The sequence below is a fragment of the Mizuhopecten yessoensis genome, unplaced genomic scaffold (genome assembly GCF_002113885.1).
Source record: "Mizuhopecten yessoensis strain PY_sf001 unplaced genomic scaffold, ASM211388v2 scaffold10847, whole genome shotgun sequence".
NCBI classification, from domain to species: domain Eukaryota; kingdom Metazoa; phylum Mollusca; class Bivalvia; order Pectinida; family Pectinidae; genus Mizuhopecten; species Mizuhopecten yessoensis.
In genome coordinates, this window is record NW_018408751.1 from 1,284,061 (window position 1) to 1,303,610 (window position 19,550).

Genomic DNA, 19,550 nt, shown 5'->3' on the forward strand with positions numbered 1-19,550 from the left:
AATTTTGTGATGGATGTGCAATTGCTGAAAACCTGCAGAAGGCCATCCGACCGCCAAAGGTTCTGGTAAGCTATTAAGCAATGCAGGCTGTCGGAAGTCTTGGTTCCGTCGATATGCTTCTAATCTTTTAAAATGAAAATAATTTATGTATAACATCATTCACGAAATTTATATTTATATTTAAGAATTTCGTGTACACTATAAGGAAAGTATATATGTAGATCTGTACCGAGCAGCAGAACCAACGTTATCATTGACATTGTGACAGCTTGGTTATCTTACAGAAATGTTGAACAGAAAGTATTTAATACTGTGCTTCTATGAATTGTAATGCAAAATATATTATCACCTTTCTATCAGTGCTGTCTTCCTTCCACTCACAACAGCACCTCGTGCAGCCAATTCAGCCTTCAATTTCGGTACCGAATATTTTAGATAGCGGTTCGCCATTGTTGTCTATAGTTACAAGCGTCGCAGTGACTTAAAACGTTCGCGCTACCACCTTTAGTACACAAGCGCCCCCCGGCGGTTAGTTCCGTGGGTGAGACCCATTCTATCCTACCCACGCACGGGTCCAGATCGCTTACACCGCAGTCTGGCGGGGGAATTATAGTGACCTTTCGGGGTCACGCTATTGTTCGTGACGTCATTTTATGACGTTTTGGGGTCAGTCAGGGTCATTGACGTCACTAGCAATTGCCATCCGGGCTTCATATGCAATTGAGAAATGTGCTGACAGTTTACAACTTTACTAGAAGAGCAGCTGTTTTACGGGCTTTAGGTAATAAGTAAGAAATAGAATCCATCCCTGATATGAGGTAAGGATAAGGTTATTCAAACCCTCGGGATAAAATATTGAGCTCTTACTCAATATTGTATCCCTTGGGTTTGAATAACCTTCTCCATACCTCACATCAGGGATGGATTCTATTAATCTCACACGGGGAAAAGTGTGGAACCACAAGGGTAAGAGAAAGCTATATCACCCCAGCCCCCCCCCAAAAAAACACCCAGTCAATCCTGAATAAAAACAGAAACAAAAAACTCTGTACATATATAACAAGTGATTTAATGGGTGCCTCAGTACAATGAATTAAAACATGAATTTACAAGTGTTTTTATCACAGTTTTAGACTCTTCCAAGAAAATGCAGTCCATCTACATAGCTGAAGCACAACATTAACAAAATGGTCATAAATTCAACATCTGCCTAGAATAGTAACATTGCAGTCTGGTCATTCATTTCACAGCTTCCAAAATTTTCATAAATTCCACAACAGAACGTGACAAACAGTCGTCTGAGTCTCCCTCGCTAGCTACCACTGCTTTTCTGCCAAATTCTTTTGCCTGAAAGGTAGAAAATCAAATATCTTAGATGCCTTTCTTTTCACAAAATACATAGTGGTCCTATTCAGGAGTATGTATGGACATGATTGCTAACATCTAGAGAAAGTTATAAACACATCCAAACATTAAATGACACATGGAAATTGATATAAATACCTAGAAACAGTTACTAACATCTACAGACAAAATAGGAATATTGGTTCTGAAACATCAATGCAGTTGAAAGATGGTTTATGTTGTGTTACTGCTGTAGTGATGTCTGAGTATGAAGAACAGACACGGCTGACCTTGACCTTGTAAATGTACCTTACTGATTGATGTCCATGGGTATGAAGGGTAAGACTGACCTTGACCTTATACATTTACCTTATTGGTGTCCATGAGTATGAAGTAAAGCATGGACAGTGCATGACTGACCTTGACCTTGTAAATGTACCTTACTGATATCCATGGGTATGAAGGGTATGACTGACCTTGACCTTATACATTTACCTTATTGGTGTCGATGAGTATGAAGTAAAGCATGGCCAGTGCATGACTAACCTTGACCTTGTAAATGAAGGGTATGACTGACCTTGACCTTGTAAATTTACCTTAGTGATGTCCTTGAGTATGAAGTAAAGTATGGCCAGTGCATGACTGACCTTGACCTTGTACATTTACCTAATTGATGTCCATGAGTATGAAGTAAAGCATGGCTAGTGCATGACTGACCTTGACCTTGTAAATTTACCTTAGTTATGTCCATGAGTATGAAGTAAAGCATGGCCAGCGCATGACTGACCTTGACCTTGTAAATTTACCTAAGTGATGTCCATGAGTATGAAGTAAAGCATGGCAAGTGCATGACTGACCTTGACCTTGTACATTTACCTTAGTGATGTCCATGAGTATGAAGTAAAGCAAGGCCAGTGCATGACCGACCTTGACCTTGTAAATTTACCTTAGTGATGTACATGAGTATGAAGTAAAGCATGGCTAGTGCATAACTGACCTCATAAATTAAGGGGATGACTGACCTTGACCTTGTAAATGTTCCTTAGTGATGTCCTTGAGTATGAAGTAAAGTATGGCCAGTGCATGACTGACCTTGACCTTGTAAATTAAGGGTATGACTGACCTTGACCTTGTACATGTTCCTTAGTGATGTCCTTGAGTATGAAGTAAAGCATGGCCAGTGCATGACTAACCTTGACCTTGTAAATGAAGGGTATGACTGACCTTGACGTTACTGCTGTAGTGATGTCTGAGTATGAAGAACAGACACGGCTGACCTTGTCCTTGTAAATGTACCTTACTGATTGATGTCCATGGGGATGAAGGGGAAGACTGACCTTGACCTTATACATTTACCTTATTGGTGTCCATGAGTATGAAGTAAAGCATGGCCAGTGCATGACCGACCTTGACCTTGTAAATTTACCTTAGTGATGTACATGAGTATGAAGTAAAGCATGGCTAGTGCATGACTGACCTTGACCTTGTAAATTTACCTTAGTTATGTCCATGAGTATGAAGTAAAGCATGGCCAGTGGATGACTGACCTTGACCTTGTAAATGTACCTTACTGATATCCATGGGTATGAAGGGTATGACTGACCTTGACCTTATACATTTACCTTATTGGTGTCGATGAGTATGAAGTAAAGCATGGCCAGTGCATGACTAACCTTGACCTTGTAAATGAAGGGTATGACTGACCTTGACCTTGTAAATGTTCATTAGTGATGTCCTTGAGTATGAAGTAAAGCATGGCCAGTGCATGACCGACCTTGACCTTGTAAATTTACCTTAGTGATGTCCATGAGTATGAAGTAAAGCATGGCTAGTGCATAACTGACCTCATAAATTAAGGGTATGACTGACCTTGACCTTGTAAATGTTCCTTAGTGATGTCCTTGAGTATGAAGTAAAGCATGGCCAGTGCATGACTGACCTTGACCTTGTAAATGAAGGGTATGACTGACCTTGACCTTGTAAATTTACCTTAGTGATGTCCATGAGCATGAAGTAAAGCATGGCCAGTGCATGACTGACCTTGACCTTGTAAATTTACCTTAGAGATGTCCATGAGTATGAAGTAAAGCATGGCCCAGTGCATGACTGACCTTGACCTTGTAAATTTACCTTAGCGATGTCCATGAGTATGAAGTAAAGCATGGCCCAGTGCATGACTGACCTTGACCTTGTAAATGAAGGGTATTACTGACCTTGACCTTGTAAATTTACCTTAGTGATGTCCATGAGTATGAAGTAAAGCATGGCCAGTGCATGGCTGACCTTGGCCAGATCCTGGGCCCGTCTGTTGGACTGATGTTCTCTCATGTCGTATATGGCATTTAAAACCTGGACAGCCTCAGCTTCCTGCGCTTCATCTGAAAATAAAACATGTCAATATCTAGTCTCAACGATACTGAGGAATTGAACATTTAATAGACGGTATAGATATTTAAGGATAGCAATGCAATTTTTTTTCCCATTTTTATGGGAAAATGATCTTGCTTTCTATGGTTACCAGTTCCTTCAGTCAATCTGAAATTTCTGTCACATTTGAATTTGACATCGTGTCATGATTGGTCCCCACATAGTTTGATGGAGAGAGACAAACAGTTTCTGATTGGAGACATTCACATGTTACTGTTCATGCTTTTATTGGATTATAACAACATTATTAGTTTGTAGGTTTTTCTGAGGACAGTGTAAAGGAAACGCAAATATTTTTATCACATAATCGGCCTGTTATCCAGTGAATTCGCCCGTGTAATATTTTTACATATATGTCACTAGTGAAATATACCCTGGAGCGTTTTTCATTGGCTTTGCCAGTCAAAAATCGATTGTGACGTCATAATATGGACAATAACGTGACGTCATAAATTGTGAATGGCGCAACAAAATGTCTGTCTCCCTTTGATTGAGCCCTCTACATTTTGGCTTTAAAACCTGCCAAAATGTAAGTTTTCTGAGTTATGTTATAAAAAGTATCTTAAAATTGTTTTCATTTCATATGAGCTTTTATGAAACTCGTCTCGAAGTTTTATTTTTTGCGCGCTAAGGCTAGCAAAAATAAAAACTCCTAAGACTCATTTAATAAAATCTCATATGAAATGAAAACTCATTTAAGATCCTATATATATATGTGCACAGTAAACTTCAAGATTCATGGGCACTTCTTAAACTTTTACAATTATATCCAAACTAATCTGGTTCCTCAATTTGGAGATACACATAGTGAATGAAGCACTGGACCTATTTTCAAAATCCTGAAATGATGGTACTTTACTGTAGGAATTGTTCGGGGAAACAAGACCAGCCTATCACTGTCTGCTGTAATAGTACAGGGTGTTGTACTTACCTAGACTGTCCTCCTCCTCCAGACTTTCCTCAGATATGACTGGGCCAATGCCCTTAGGCACATCTGGGGTGGCTGTGCGTACCTTCACTATCTGTAGTAGGTGTTTGTACCAAATTTCTGCCACCTGTCAACATGTCAAAAAGGAATATTCAAAAATTCAGTCTCTGGTATCGATGCCTACACTAAAGAACAACGCACATATTGGTTTGGGTGATTTGGTGATGTTTTTACTACAAAAAGTTTTTAATCTAAGCAATAGGAAAGATTCTAAATTGATGTACCCTGCCTCTAACACACATACATATACACATGTATACCACACATATGGAGGCACATCCTTTAGTGACATTACAAGGTCATGCATGTAGTTGTGATGTCACAAGTGAAAGTACAATATCTGTATGTTATAGTCTGTATGTTATATACACCTGTCTGTATGTTAGGTGAAAGTCTGTATGTTATACACACTTGTCTGTATGTTATGTGATAGTCTGTATGTTATACACACCTGTCTGTATGTTATGTGATAGTCTGTATGTTATACACACCTGTCTGTATGTTACACACCTGTCTGTATGTTATAGTCTGTATGTTATACACACCTGTCTGTATGTTATACACCTGTCTGTATGTTATACACCTGTCTGTATGTTATACACCTGTCTGTATGTTATACACCTGTCTGTATGTTATGTGATAGTCTGTATGTTATACACACCTGTCTGTATGTTACACACCTGTCTGTATGTTATAGTCTGTATGTTATACACACCTGTCTGTATGTTATACACCTGTCTGTATGTTATACACCTGTCTGTATGTTATACACCTGTCTGTATGTTAGGTGATAGTCTGTATGTTATACACCTGTCTGTATGTTATACACACCTGTCTGTATGTTAGGTGATAGTCTGTATGTTATACACCTGTCTGTATGATATACACCTGTCTGTATGTTATATACACCTGTCTGTATGTTATACACACCTGTCTGTATGTTATACACACCTGTCTGTATGTTATACACACCTGTCTGTATGTTATACACACCTGTCTGTATGGTATACACACATGTCTGTATGTTATACACCTGTCTGTATGTTATACACACCTGTCTGTATGTTATACACACCTGTCTGTATGTTATATACACCTGTCTGTATGTTATACACCTGTCTGTATGTTAGGTGATAGTCTGTATGTTATACACCTGTCTGTATGATATACACCTGTCTGTATGTTATACACCTGTCTGTATGTTATACACCTGTCTGTATTATATACACCTGTCTGTATGTTATACACCTGTCTGTATGTTATATACACCTGTCTGTATGTTATACACACCTGTCTGTATGTTATACACACCTGTCTGTATGTTATACACACCTGTCTGTATGTTATACACACCTGTCTGTATGTTATACACACCTGTCTGTATGTTATACACACCTGTCTGTATGTTATACACACCTGTCTGTATGTTATACACACCTGTCTGTATGTTATACACACCTGTCTGTATGTTATACACACCTGTCTGTATGTTATACACACCTGTCTGTATGTTATACACACCTGTCTGTATGTTATACACACCTGTCTGTATGTTATACACACCTGTCTGTATGTTATACACACCTGTCTGTATGTTATATACACCTGTCTGTATGTTATACACCTGTCTGTATGTTATACACACCTGTCTGTATGTTATACACACCTGTCTGTATGTTATACACACCTGTCTGTATGTTATACACACCTGTCTGTATGTTATACACACCTGTCTGTATGTTATACACACCTGTCTGTATGTTATACACACCTGTCTGTATGTTATACACACCTGTCTGTATGTTATACACACCTGTCTGTATGTTATACACACCTGTCTGTATGTTATACACACCTGTCTGTATGTTATACACACCTGTCTGTATGTTATACACACCTGTCTGTATGTTATACACCTGTCTGTATGTTATACACACCTGTCTGTATGTTATACACACCTGTCTGTATGTTATACACACCTGTCTGTATATTATACACCTGTCTGTATGTTATACACCTGTCTGTATGTTATAGTCTGTATGTTATATACCTGTCTGTATGTTAGGTGATAGTCTGTATGTTATACACACCTGTCTGTATGTTATGTGATAGTCTGTATGTTATACACCTGTCTGTATGTTATACACCTGTCTGTATGTTATACACACCTGTCTGTATGTTATGTGATAGTCTGTATGGTATACACCTATCTGTATGTTATAGTGTGTATGTTATACACACCTGTCTGTATGTTATACACACTTGTCTGTATGTTATACACCTGTCTGTATGTTATAGTCTGTATGTTATACATCTGTCTGTATGTTAGGTGATAGTCTGTATGTTACACACCTGTCTGTATGTTATACACACCTGTCGGTATGTTAGGTGATAGTCTGTATGTTATACACCTGTCTGTATGTTAGGTGATAGTCTGTATGTTATACACCTGTCTGTATGTTATACACACCTGTCTGTATGTTAGGTGATACCCTGTATGTTATACACACCTGTCTGTATGTTAGGTGATACCCTGTATGTTATACACATCTGTCTGTATGTTAGGTGATCATCTGTATGTTATACACCTGTCTGTATGTCAGGTGATAGTCTGTATGTTATACACCTATCTGTATGTTATACACACCTGTCTGTATGCTAGGTGATACCCTGTATGTTATACACACCTGTCTGTATGTTAGGTGATAGTCTGTATGTTATACACCTGTCTGTATGTCAGGTGATAGTCTGTATGTTATACACACCTGTCTGTATGTTAGGTGATACCCTGTATGTTATACACACCTGTCTGTATGTTAGGTGATACTCTGTATGTTATACACACCTGTCTGTATGTTAGGTGATCATCTGTATGTTATATACCTGTCTGTATGTTAGGTGATAGTATGTATGTTATACACCTGTCTGTATGTTAGGTGATAGTATGTATGTTATACACCTGTCTGTATGTTATACACACCTGTCTGTATGTTAGGTGATAGTCTGTATGTGTATGCTAGGAGATACCCTGTATGCTATATACATCTGTCTGTATGTTAGGTGATAGTCTGTATGTTATACACACCTGTCTGTATGTTAGGTGATAGTATGTATGTTATACACCTGTCTGTATGTTATACACACCTGTCTGTATTTTAGGTGATAGTCAGTATGTTATATACACATGTCTGTATGTTAGGTGATAGTGTGTATGTGTATGCTAGGTGATACCCTGTATGTTATATACACCTGTCTGTATGTTAGGTGATAGTCTGTATGTTATACACACCTGTCTATAGAGTGTATCAGCTATGTCCATCCTGCCTTGGCGGAAGAAAACATTGGCCATGTGATAGTATCCTCCTGATGTCCTGATGTCATCAGTACCGAAGTCTTCTGAGGCGTGATAAATCTAAAAATAGAAAAAACAGCTCATGTGCTTCATATTGGTATACATTGTCATTTAAATGATTGCAAATTTACACTGTTAGTATGTGTCGAAGTATACAATGTAATTAATTATATGATGATATATACATTGTTATTATGTTAATATATATACATTGTACTCTGAAATTGACACCCTGATGCCGCAATACAGAAATTTTGACTCCTTTTTGTGGTTTCTGACTAAATTCTAGTGATTGATATGAAAGAATCAGATAATCATCTTTTTACATACATATAGTTATAGGTGTTTTTAAAAGAAATGAAAACTCTGGACCTGTTGTTCTATTTAATCATTATTTTTCAGGAAATATTTTCTTCCAAATTATTGTGGATCGCCAGATTCACTTACATCGTCTGCGTGCTGTCTGAGAGAGTCGTCGTATTGTCCCTTGGCTGCATACAGAAGGCCAAGGTTTCTGTATAGTTTGGATTTGATTGCATTAGAACACTCTGGTGTTTTGAGGGCAGTCCACTGGGCCTGTGCTAAGTACTCCTCAGCTTGTGACAGGCGACCCAGTCCTGTAAACACATTACACTTGACATATTACACTGTAAATATAAAACTGTACACATTACACTGTACACATTACACTTCATATATAACACACTTTACACATTATACTTGATACATTACACTAATTATATTACACTGTACACATTACACTATACATATTACACTATACACATTACACTGTATACATTACACTTGATATATAACACTATACACTATACACCTGATACATTACACTATACACCTGATACATAACACTATACACTTGATACATTACACTATACACCTGATACATTACACTATACACATTACACCTGATACATTACACTATACACCTGATACATTACACTATACACATTACACCTGGTACATTACAATATACACATTACACTTGATACATTACACTATACATATTACACTTGATACACTACACTATACACATTACACTTGATACATAATACTGTACACATTACACCTGGTACATTACACTATACACATTACACTTGATTCATAATACTGTACACATTACACCTGATACATTACACTATACACATTACACTTGCTATATAATACTGTACACATTACACTTGATACATTACACTATACACATTACACCTGGTAAAATACAATATACACATTACACTTGATACATTACACTATAGACATTACACCTGCTACATTTCACTATACACATTACACCTGATACATTACACTATACACATTACACCTGATACATTACATTGTACACATTACACCCGATACATTACACTGTACACATTACACTTGATATATAATACTGTACACATTACACTTGATTCATTACACTGTACATATTACACTGTACACATTACATTGTACACATTAAACTTGATACATTATACTATACACATTACACTTGATACATAATACTGGACACATTACACTTCATATATTACACTACATACATTACACTATACACATTACACTTGAAATATAATACTGTACACATTACACTTGATACATTACACTTGATATATTACACTATACACATTACACTTGATATATTACACTGTACACAATACAATTGATACATTACACTGTACACATTACACTTGATACATTACACTATATACATTACACCTGATACATGACACTATACACATTACACCTGATACATTACATTGTACACATTACACTTGATACATTACACTGTACACATAACACTTGATATATAATACTGTACACATTACACTTGATACATTACACTATATACATTACACTTGATATATAATACTGTACACATTACACTTGATACATTACACTATACACATTACACCTGATAATTACACTATACACATTACACTTGATACATTACACTATACACATTACACTTGATACATTACACTATACACATTACACCTGATATATTACATTGTACACATTACACTTGATACATTGCACTGTACACATTACACTTGTTATATAATACTGTACACATTACACTTGATACATTACACTGTACATATTACACTGTACACATTACATTGTACACATTACACTTGATACATTACATTGTAATCACTCCTCACTTACCAATACTAGCCTCCGCCAGTATGAGATATGACGGCACAAGTTCTATGCTGGCTAAACCATGCACATCTATAGCAAATCTCAGGGATTGACTGCTCAGCATACTCATAAACAGATTGATATATTCAATACTAGCCTCCCCCAATATGAGGTTATCACCCCTCACTTACCAATACTAGCCCCCCCCCCCCCATTATGAGGTAATCCCTCCTCACTTACCAATACTAAACTCTAAACTCCCCCATTATGAGGTAATCACCCCTCACGCACCAATACTAGCCCCCCCCCCAGTATGAGGTAATTCCCCATCACTTACCAATACTAGCCTCCCCCAGTATGAGATATGACGGCACAAGTTCTATGCTGGCTAAACCATGTACATCTATAGCAAATCTCAGGGATTGCATGGCTGCTGGTACTGCCTGCTCATGTCGTCCCTCAAACAGCAGCTTCTGGCCCGTAGTTCTGGTGAGGTCAATCATTTGTCGCTAAAATAAAAATGTTTCTTTTACTATTAACTTGTATACAACCTAACATAACGAGATATACAAGTCAGATGATAAGGTAGAGAGCTTCCATAAATAAAGTTATTTAATATTTTCATAAATTTAAAAAAAGACAGGTCTATTTGAAATTTCAAAATGACCTTAATAGCAACACACATTCTATGTCCAAGTTTTCCGTTATCTCACCCCCAAAGGGGGTAAATGATTCTTTTTCTCTTACCCTGTTCTCCCATTGTGTATCATATACATAATGTAATGTTACTGTTACAGGCTAAATGCATGGTTAACGTGATGTTGATGCATTGTTGCCGTGACTTAAATGAATTGTTGATGTGACGTCATACAATTGTTATGAATAGGGGAATCCCCCCATCTCAACCCAAGGGTGAGACAAGGAAATGTCACACCAAGAAAAGTGCGGATACACCAGGGTAAGTGAACGATTGGTCCCCACCCTTTTATCACATCCATATTTGAATACAAATAGTTAATTCACACACAAACAGGACATTTTTGTTCATTGTTTCCATGATATTACTGTTGATGACGTCACTTAACAGCTGATGTGATAGACTTTTATAAATAATGACAGTTAGCTAAATATGAAAATCAGCAGTGAAAATAAATTATTGAAAAAAAACCCAGAAAATGTCTGTAATACATGAATGCCCCCGTCACCATGTAAATTGGTTTCAGTGTTTGATATTCTATAAATAGTTACAACCACTTTGATCTTGATACCCTGAAATAAGTACACACACAAGGTACTATTACTTCAATTTGAAGTTGTTTAGGTGTTTACATTGAATCAGGACAGGACGGGACGCGATGGGACGGCATTGGCAACACTATATATGCCCCCAAATTTTATGACAGGGTCATACACATTTTCCCTTTGTTATTCTTTCATTAAAAGTAAGAGTAATTCTAGTGTGTTGGTGGAATCCTGACCTACTGCATTAAAATGAAGAAAATTTTAAAATTAAAATTAAATTTAAAATTAAAAAATACATGAAAAATTTACCACATTTCTGTAAAATCCACACTGATCTGATATAACACACAGAAAAAATATAACTAACCTTTTTAACATTGAGGTGATTTATCCTTTTCTGTCTTTCTTCCTCTGATGGTAAGAATGGTGACGCCTGTCTCAGTTGGATCAAACTCTGGCAGATTTTTTCATGAATTCCCATCCAGTCGGCTTTCTGATGTTCTACCCCACTACAAAAATAAACGGTTCGTTTGATCAATTATTTACATCAATAATGTCATCACACAATATAGGTAAATAACACGTAGGGGTCTCTTACTCTTCTGTTGTTTCATGCCTTATCAGTCAACAGTCTGGCAATTTAAATTGTACATAGGGTTATGGTGGCCTTCTAGCTTCGAGCTAGAGCGAATTTCCCTTTAGCTCAGTGGTAGAGCGTCCGACTAAGAACCTGGAAGTCGAGGGTTTGATCCCCAGTGGAAGCACGTACACTATTTTCTTTCCTGTTACAAATGGTGTCCGTGGCCCTCCCTGTGGTGACAGGGAGTTAGAACCTGGGTTGTGGTGTTTGAGGGCGAACACATTTAAAAAGGGGGAGTAGTGTGGTAGATTTTAGTTGTACATAGGATTAAAGTTGCCCTCTAGCTTCGAGCTAGAGGGAATTTCCCTTTATCTTAGTGGTAGAGCGTGCGACTAGGAACCTGGAGATCGAGGGTTTGATCCCCGATGGAAGCACACTATTTTCTTTCCTGTTACAAGTCTGTTTTATGTATAATAATTTTAGAAGGAAAACAGTCAAAACTGTCTATTATATATACAATTACATAGTCACCTAGGTAACAATAAGACAGGTTTTTACATCAAACAACTTAAGTGACTTCTTTGACTATTTTGCCGACAAGGCACAGATGTGGGGGTCTCTTTTCCTACATCTAAATTAAATGTCTAATATCAATCAAGTAGTATATTATTCTAATAGATTGCTTTTGTCACTTACCCCTTTCACCCCTATATAACTTAAGTAGACACTACCACGCATTGATATGGACAAGTCCATTATGGTCTACAGTGGTGAAAGGGTTAGTATGTTCATGGCAGCTTTGTTTCGTCGAAAATACTTGTGAACAGCACAATTTTAACAAAACCAACCAGATCACTTCAAGAAAATATAAAACCTGTATTAAATGGATTTTTTTTGGAATATTATGATAAGCATTTGAATTATATTTCTAAAGTTCCTTTGGGCACACTTACTAGAACAAGTGCCTTTATTATGTCAAATACAGACCTACATTTTGTATCACAAAGGAAAATGTATTAAATGATAATTCAGACTAAGAATTTATTATGATGCTATCAACAAAATGCTTGGGAGGAATTTTACCCCTTCACCACTGTAGACCATAATGAACTCTTCCATATCAAAGCATGATAATGTCTACTAAAGTTACATAGGGTAAAAGGGTTAAAATCATGCAGGTTTGCTGTTGCTAACATGTCTAGATTTGATGTCAAGACATCTGGAAAGATGAAAACCTAATCTATGGTATATGTTGTATGTTATTTTCAGGCTTGTTCAGCTGAATTAATTACATAATTATATATTGGTCAAAACATTGATGATCAGATGTGGAATGGTATTTGCTTTGTATCTAGGTCAACTGAATATGTGGTCATAATAAGGTAAGAGGCAAAACAGAAAGTAACCAACTAAATGAAGTGTATGACAACAATTTCCAAACAATAACACATTGGAATGAAACACACATTTTTCCTATGATGAGGAGCATGCTTGTCTCAAATTAAAATGGTGAACCTATACCATAATACTGATTTATCAATCTGTTTATGAGTATATATGCTGAGCAGACATTGTCTGGATTTTTATGTAACCAGGTTTAATATTTTCTAGAGTCGAACATAAAACTACAAAGCTCTTACAATTGAGCAACATGGAAATTCCTACTACTGGTTCCCGACTAGTTATTGTGTAACAGTAGTCGTGAATAGTGATGCACGGACAGTTTGGATATAAATCATCAGATATATATTTATTTTATGATAAAGTTTACCATGGATTCCTTAACTTCTTTATTTATGTTTAAATATTCATCAAATATCATGTCTATTGTTTACAATGTCATTCATAACCAATGGTAATTATGATCTAGCTGGTGAGTCGACTGTAACAAACAACTACAACTGTATGTACTGTGTAGTGTACACACAATAATGTATAAATGGTTTACCATATTGTAGCATCGAAAATGTTGGTACCAAGCGTTTCAGTAAATCCTATATCTATCTAATGATACGCTTATATTGACTGTCTGACGTGACCAAATACAATCTGACTTTTCCAATACTTTCTCCTCTGTCTACTTCCAGCGCTAGACTAGAGTAGCCTAACCACAATATAGCACGGTATGTTCTCATATTATTCTTACGTCTGTAGACAAATCAATTTACTCTTACTATTGATTACAAATAAAAACAGTGATCTAGTATAAAGCCCTTAATTACGTCAATGACCCATCCATAGCAGTCTATCATGTTTTACGATCAGACGTCTCACCGGTTACATGTAGGCCTACCATCATGTTGCATGTCAGATGACTTTTTCTCCCACTCACCAGTAATAAGTTACGCGGCATTTCGTGCACTGAATAAATGCTGGCTTCTGACAGAGCTCACACGCAAGTTTCACCCCTTTCGGGTTTGCTAATGGATTTAAAGTCATGTCTGTGGTAGTCTTCGTGAACAATTCATAAGATTTGTGCATGCATCACGATATTCCGTCCGTCAATCCGCCATCTTTGTTGACATGGTTGCTAGTGAAGTGACGCATGCGTTGTAGGTGCATTAAGTCATTTCCTGGGAACAACAAAGTAGGCATACACGTGGGTTTGTTTACTAGCTGTCAAACCTGTCAAGTACTGAGGAGAAATGTTTCTGTGTTGATTATATTAATGAGATTGAACACAACTGTCTGTCCCAAACAGTATTTTAGGATTATAAGGATATTTTCTATTAAATAACTGACACTTATTCGAATTCCCGTTCGTTGAAATAAAAAGGGATGCCTCATAGTAAAAATTCCGTGGGGGTCATAATGTAATTGTTTATATAATCACGGAATTTAATCTAATTCCGTGATATAATGAACTCAAGCTTTTATTGTCTAATAACTCTTCAATATAAAATATGTATGTATATTCAAAACTTCTGAACTTATTTGATAACCTAACATATTAATTATGTATGTCGTTTATGTCTTCAAAATAATTCAATTGAATTGAATTGAATAATAATTATAATTTGGAAGAGGGCTTAAATTTAAGCCTCTAGGTCCATATCAACAAATATTTACAAAGAGTTTATAGAAGTGTCAATAACAGCATTATAAATTAGCAAAACATAGTTTTATTGTATTTCACGTATCACAGAGTGTTTCTTTAAATGTTCATGGTTAATTACAAATTTCAAACTCCCTTATTGTTTGAGCATTAATGATTGTTCCACACATCTCAGTACTGCTCCTTAACTTAATGTTGCATCGGCAATAGTTAAACCTTTTGGAATCAGTTTTTTGACGAAGGAACTGTATTTTAACAGATTTTTAAGACACGTACATTTGTCTTAGCACTTCTTTGTAACAGTTCTAGCTACTCTAGTTCGGAAAGTGATAGATGTAGCCACGTGTTTTATTGATATTTCTTGATCTTAATATATTGTTTTTAATCATTTAAAAAAAAAAAATGCTGTCTCACACAAAAAACCCAATGGATGTCCTACCTAATGCATGCATTAGTATGTATATCTTAATTGTGATATGCACGAGTTCGCATAGAAAACATTCGCATGTTGAATGATGTAGCATGAAATAAAGCAGTTGTGCAGTCATGTATGTAGTTCTTTATCGATGCATTAAAACAAAAAGAACGAAATGTTGTGACGGTCACCCTGTCATACGAAGAAGGTATCAATCACATAATCATACCTTTGAAAAGTTACAGTTATAATGTGACTGGGTGGGGTGCCCTGCTGTGTGTCATCGGCAGTATGTTTCAGTGAGGTAGCACTATAAAGTCGGCATCAGTTCCGCGCTATCACAAGGAGACAAACACGAACATATCGCAGCCTCCCAAAACACACACATACACTACACGCATGCATCTTGCACACAGGGTAGGTCGTCCTTAAATGACCATAGCTGTTGATAGGATGTTAATAAGTACTAAACAATACTAAACCAAACCAACCAAACCAAACCACAGTTATAACTTTTGTTATTTCTTCTATAATTTATAAGAATATAGTGAAATTTAGCCGATGTTAACCTTCGTAAAGTAAGAGTACTGATAAGTACGGTAAGGTTTTAACCATAGAAAAAGTATCCCTTGTCATTAACACTTCATTGTTTCCTTGCGAATAGTAGTATATTAATCTAATACTGCATACTACCACGGAATTAGATGTTATCCAAGTCCGTGATACTATACTATCTAATGCGATATAGGCCTCATAACTAATAACGACAGTATGATCCAATATTGGCACTGGATCCGAACAAACAAATGTTGGTTGGATGCGTTTTACTAAATAGATACATGTGTATATGGGCAAAGAAGTAATAAGGACAGTGCAGGCAAAGAAATTTGAAAAGCGATCTGCCCCTTCATCAAGACAGAAACATGAAAATTTAATTTATTCATTATTGTAGTAACCCGGCTACACAGGTGGGCGCAGATGCAACCACTATTTTAACCCTTTGAAGGGTCACCATAGTGGTTGGCGATAACGATACATTTTCATCCATTATTGTAACCCTTTTAAATAAATATTGTATTTTTCTAAAAACATGTTTTCAATAAGGGTCTATGTAACCTCTTTCATGCTGGCATAACGATTGCCATTTCTGAGCAAGATATGTCGAGACCATTTGTATTCGGTCTATCTATACCTCGTCATTTGGACGTGCTGGAGGTTCAAATTACGGGTGGAAATATGAGGTGGTTGCCTTGCACCTTTCACACCAGGACCATCCTCGATATCGAGGGATTGCGCTCACTTATGCTCTCCGCACCCTTGGAATATGTCATAGCAAAATTGAAAGTTCGGCGTGCACCTCGAGCTAGCTCCTTGATGATGAGACGAGAAGACTAGTTTGAGCCTTTGATGTACATCAAAATAATCTCGCGGTCGCGTAACGGTAAACAAATTTGACTGGCTTCGAAGTCGGGTGTCGCTCCTTTGTATTCTTCAAAGGGCAGGTATCAGCTAGCCTAGCGATTGGTCAGGTTTTTGTACCTGAGACCAATCAAAGAGCTATCTTTGTGCCTTCAATTTTGCTATGACATATTTCAGGGGCGCAGAGAGCAAAAGTGAGCGTAACCCATGTAATGGAGTATCGAGGATGCTCCAGGACTAACATCCTGGCTAACAAGTGTGATTAATAAAGGTTGTAATAACTTGTTTCATATTTGTTTTAAAATAAATGAAGTTTATATAAGTCGAGCATTTCTTCGGATTTTTCAATGTCAGTGGATATAGATGCACTTACTAAGTTTTGTTAAGACAAAAAGAAAACGGTATCGGCGGGTACGATATTTGAAGTAGTGGAAGATTATCGCTGTGTTACCTCGCTAAATATGTTGTATTCCGTCTTTGCGTATTGCAGAGTTATCTTCTCTTGGGAACAGGTATTGATTGTTACGTCATTGGTTTGTGTGAGAAAATTACGTCGTTTTCTCAACAATGATGACGTTTCTCTCACAAACAGGTGACGCAACAATCAATACCTGCTCCAAAGAGAAGATAACTCTGCAATACGAAAAGGCGGAATACAAATGGGGCAGATGACAGAACAAGTATCTGGAACAACACAACTCAGTCTCTCCCACCCACCCATCCACTCACTCTCAAAAACACAATCTCTTCCTTATATCGTTTCAATTTTAACATTTCTTTCCCAGGGGAAAGGATGTTCTAGTCTAAATTGCAACTACACTTATGATAACACTTTAGAAGTGTTATGGTGCTATCAGGGGCATTATTAGAGTGTGACTTAGATTTATAATTTTATGTATTTTTTCATTCTTGACCTTTTGTAATTTTATCAAGCAATAATTAATCATAGAATAATTAGCAATCGATTCTCTGAGACCGCATTCTCGATACTTCAGTGGTTACGCTCACTTTCGCTCTCTGCATCCCTGGTATATGTCATTGCAAAATTGAAGGCACAATGTACAGCACCTTGTGGACTTGTACTAATATTAATACCCGGCCTCCTCTGCTCCGGGCGGGTATTAAATCGATCCATGCCTTGTAATGGAGCAAGCCCGGTGTGAATCACACCGGGGCGATTTTAGAATTAATTGACAGCACACTGGTCCGCATCCATAAATAAGGTTGTAGTATGAACTATTTCTGTTGATATCCTGCCCAACTTGAAGTTTAACTCTGCCTAAAATGTCGTTAAATTATCAAGTTAACGTAGCAAGCGTAATCGAAATCTGAATTGACCGCCATGTTGGAAAGTTCGGCTCTCTTCCGATATAGGTCAGACGTCCAAATATGGGTGTCTTGACCCAATATGGAAATTGTAGTAAACATGGCGGCATCAGTAGTAATACTTTATTTGGCCATGCAGGCCATATATAGAAAGGCTAATTGAGATAACATCACGCGTGATCTGTCATGGCGGTCGTTTCTATATTTTCCCCCAAGACTGACTTTGTTAATTTCGTATAAGTGTTTTTTGCATGGGTAAGGATTCGTTTTTTCAACAATTATGCAATATTTTGATAATATTATACTCATACGAGGCTTGAATTATATGCAAGCTTACAGATTTACACTTTTGATTTTGCTCCATTAGTTGGACCGCTTCGTAGCTCTGACGACGCAATATATAAAAACATTCTCTCGTCGTCAGAAAGCTACGTTATCGCAGCTTCTTGTGGATGAGACGAGATGACCAGCTCGATCCTCTGATTTACATCAAAAGAATCTCGCGGTCACGTAACGGTAAAAATTGACAGGCTTTGAAGTCGGGCGTCTCTCCTTTGTAATCTTCAAAGGACAGGTATCAGCCTAGCGATTGGTCAGGTATTTTTTTTACCTGAGACCAATCAAACAGCTATCTTCGTGCCTTCAAACTTGCTAGGGGTGTTGCGTAACCCTGGATGTCGAGGATAGTTTTAGACCGACTAGTCCGATCCCTTTGTCATGCTTTGACCACGGAATTAGATCATCTAAGTCCGTGCTTTGACCGAGTGATAGAGAGTTTATACACACTGTATCGAATATGTATTGTTTATTAATTGTTAATAATATGCATATATGTGTAACACGCGTCCGTTAAGTATACTAAATCCTCAACGCTCAGCCGAGCGATGCAATTAATTTCGTTTTTTTTTTTTTTTTCCCCGAGGTTGTCAAATAGATTTTCGGTTCAAGTAATGATCTTAAGACTCCGTCACCGCTACAACTCATGAATGTTATACTGGCTTTATATGTCTCTGGCCGGGCTGATTAACTCTTACGTTCCTCATTTTGACCCCCTCCGTTTCTCTGCTACTGCATGATCCCGTGAACCTGCGATTGCGTAACATTATAGACACATTATGATGAGATCATTCAATCTATTTAAATGCGCATTGTTATTAACATGAGTTATTTTTAGCTTCTGATGTAATTCATATTGTAAATCACTTGAATCTTATCAAAATTCTGTTTGTGTTCGTTTCATTTTAT

The 19,550-nt window shown here is 37.0% G+C and overlaps 1 protein-coding gene across 1 annotated transcript; it reads right to left on the reverse strand.

Annotated features, from left to right (window-relative positions):
- Positions 1 to 1,045: 1,045 nt before the first annotated feature.
- On the reverse strand, positions 1,046 to 14,627 carry LOC110462946 (zinc finger MYND domain-containing protein 12-like). Its single transcript, XM_021517219.1, has 8 exons — positions 14,423 to 14,627; positions 11,878 to 12,019; positions 10,606 to 10,777; positions 8,559 to 8,728; positions 8,049 to 8,171; positions 4,703 to 4,826; positions 3,577 to 3,722; positions 1,046 to 1,347 (listed from the first exon to the last, which is right to left on the reverse strand). The coding sequence occupies exons 1-8, from the start codon at positions 14,569 to 14,571 to the stop codon at positions 1,240 to 1,242; spliced, it is 1,134 nt and encodes a 377-aa protein (XP_021372894.1). The 5' UTR covers positions 14,572 to 14,627; the 3' UTR covers positions 1,046 to 1,239.
- Positions 14,628 to 19,550: the final 4,923 nt, after the last annotated feature.

Excerpts from the sequence above, each read along its gene's own strand:
- LOC110462946 (XM_021517219.1), bottom strand. The coding sequence starts at position 14,571 with ATGCACAAATCTTATGAATTGTTCACGAAGACTACCACAGACATGACT. Across the intron at positions 8,729-10,605 it reads ACTGGGGGAGGCTAGTATTG|GACTGGGTCGCCTGTCACAA; the intron begins GTAAGTGATGGG and ends ATGTGTTTACAG. Across the intron at positions 3,723-4,702 it reads GGAGGAGGAGGACAGTCTAG|ATGAAGCGCAGGAAGCTGAG; the intron begins GTAAGTACAACA and ends TTTTATTTTCAG.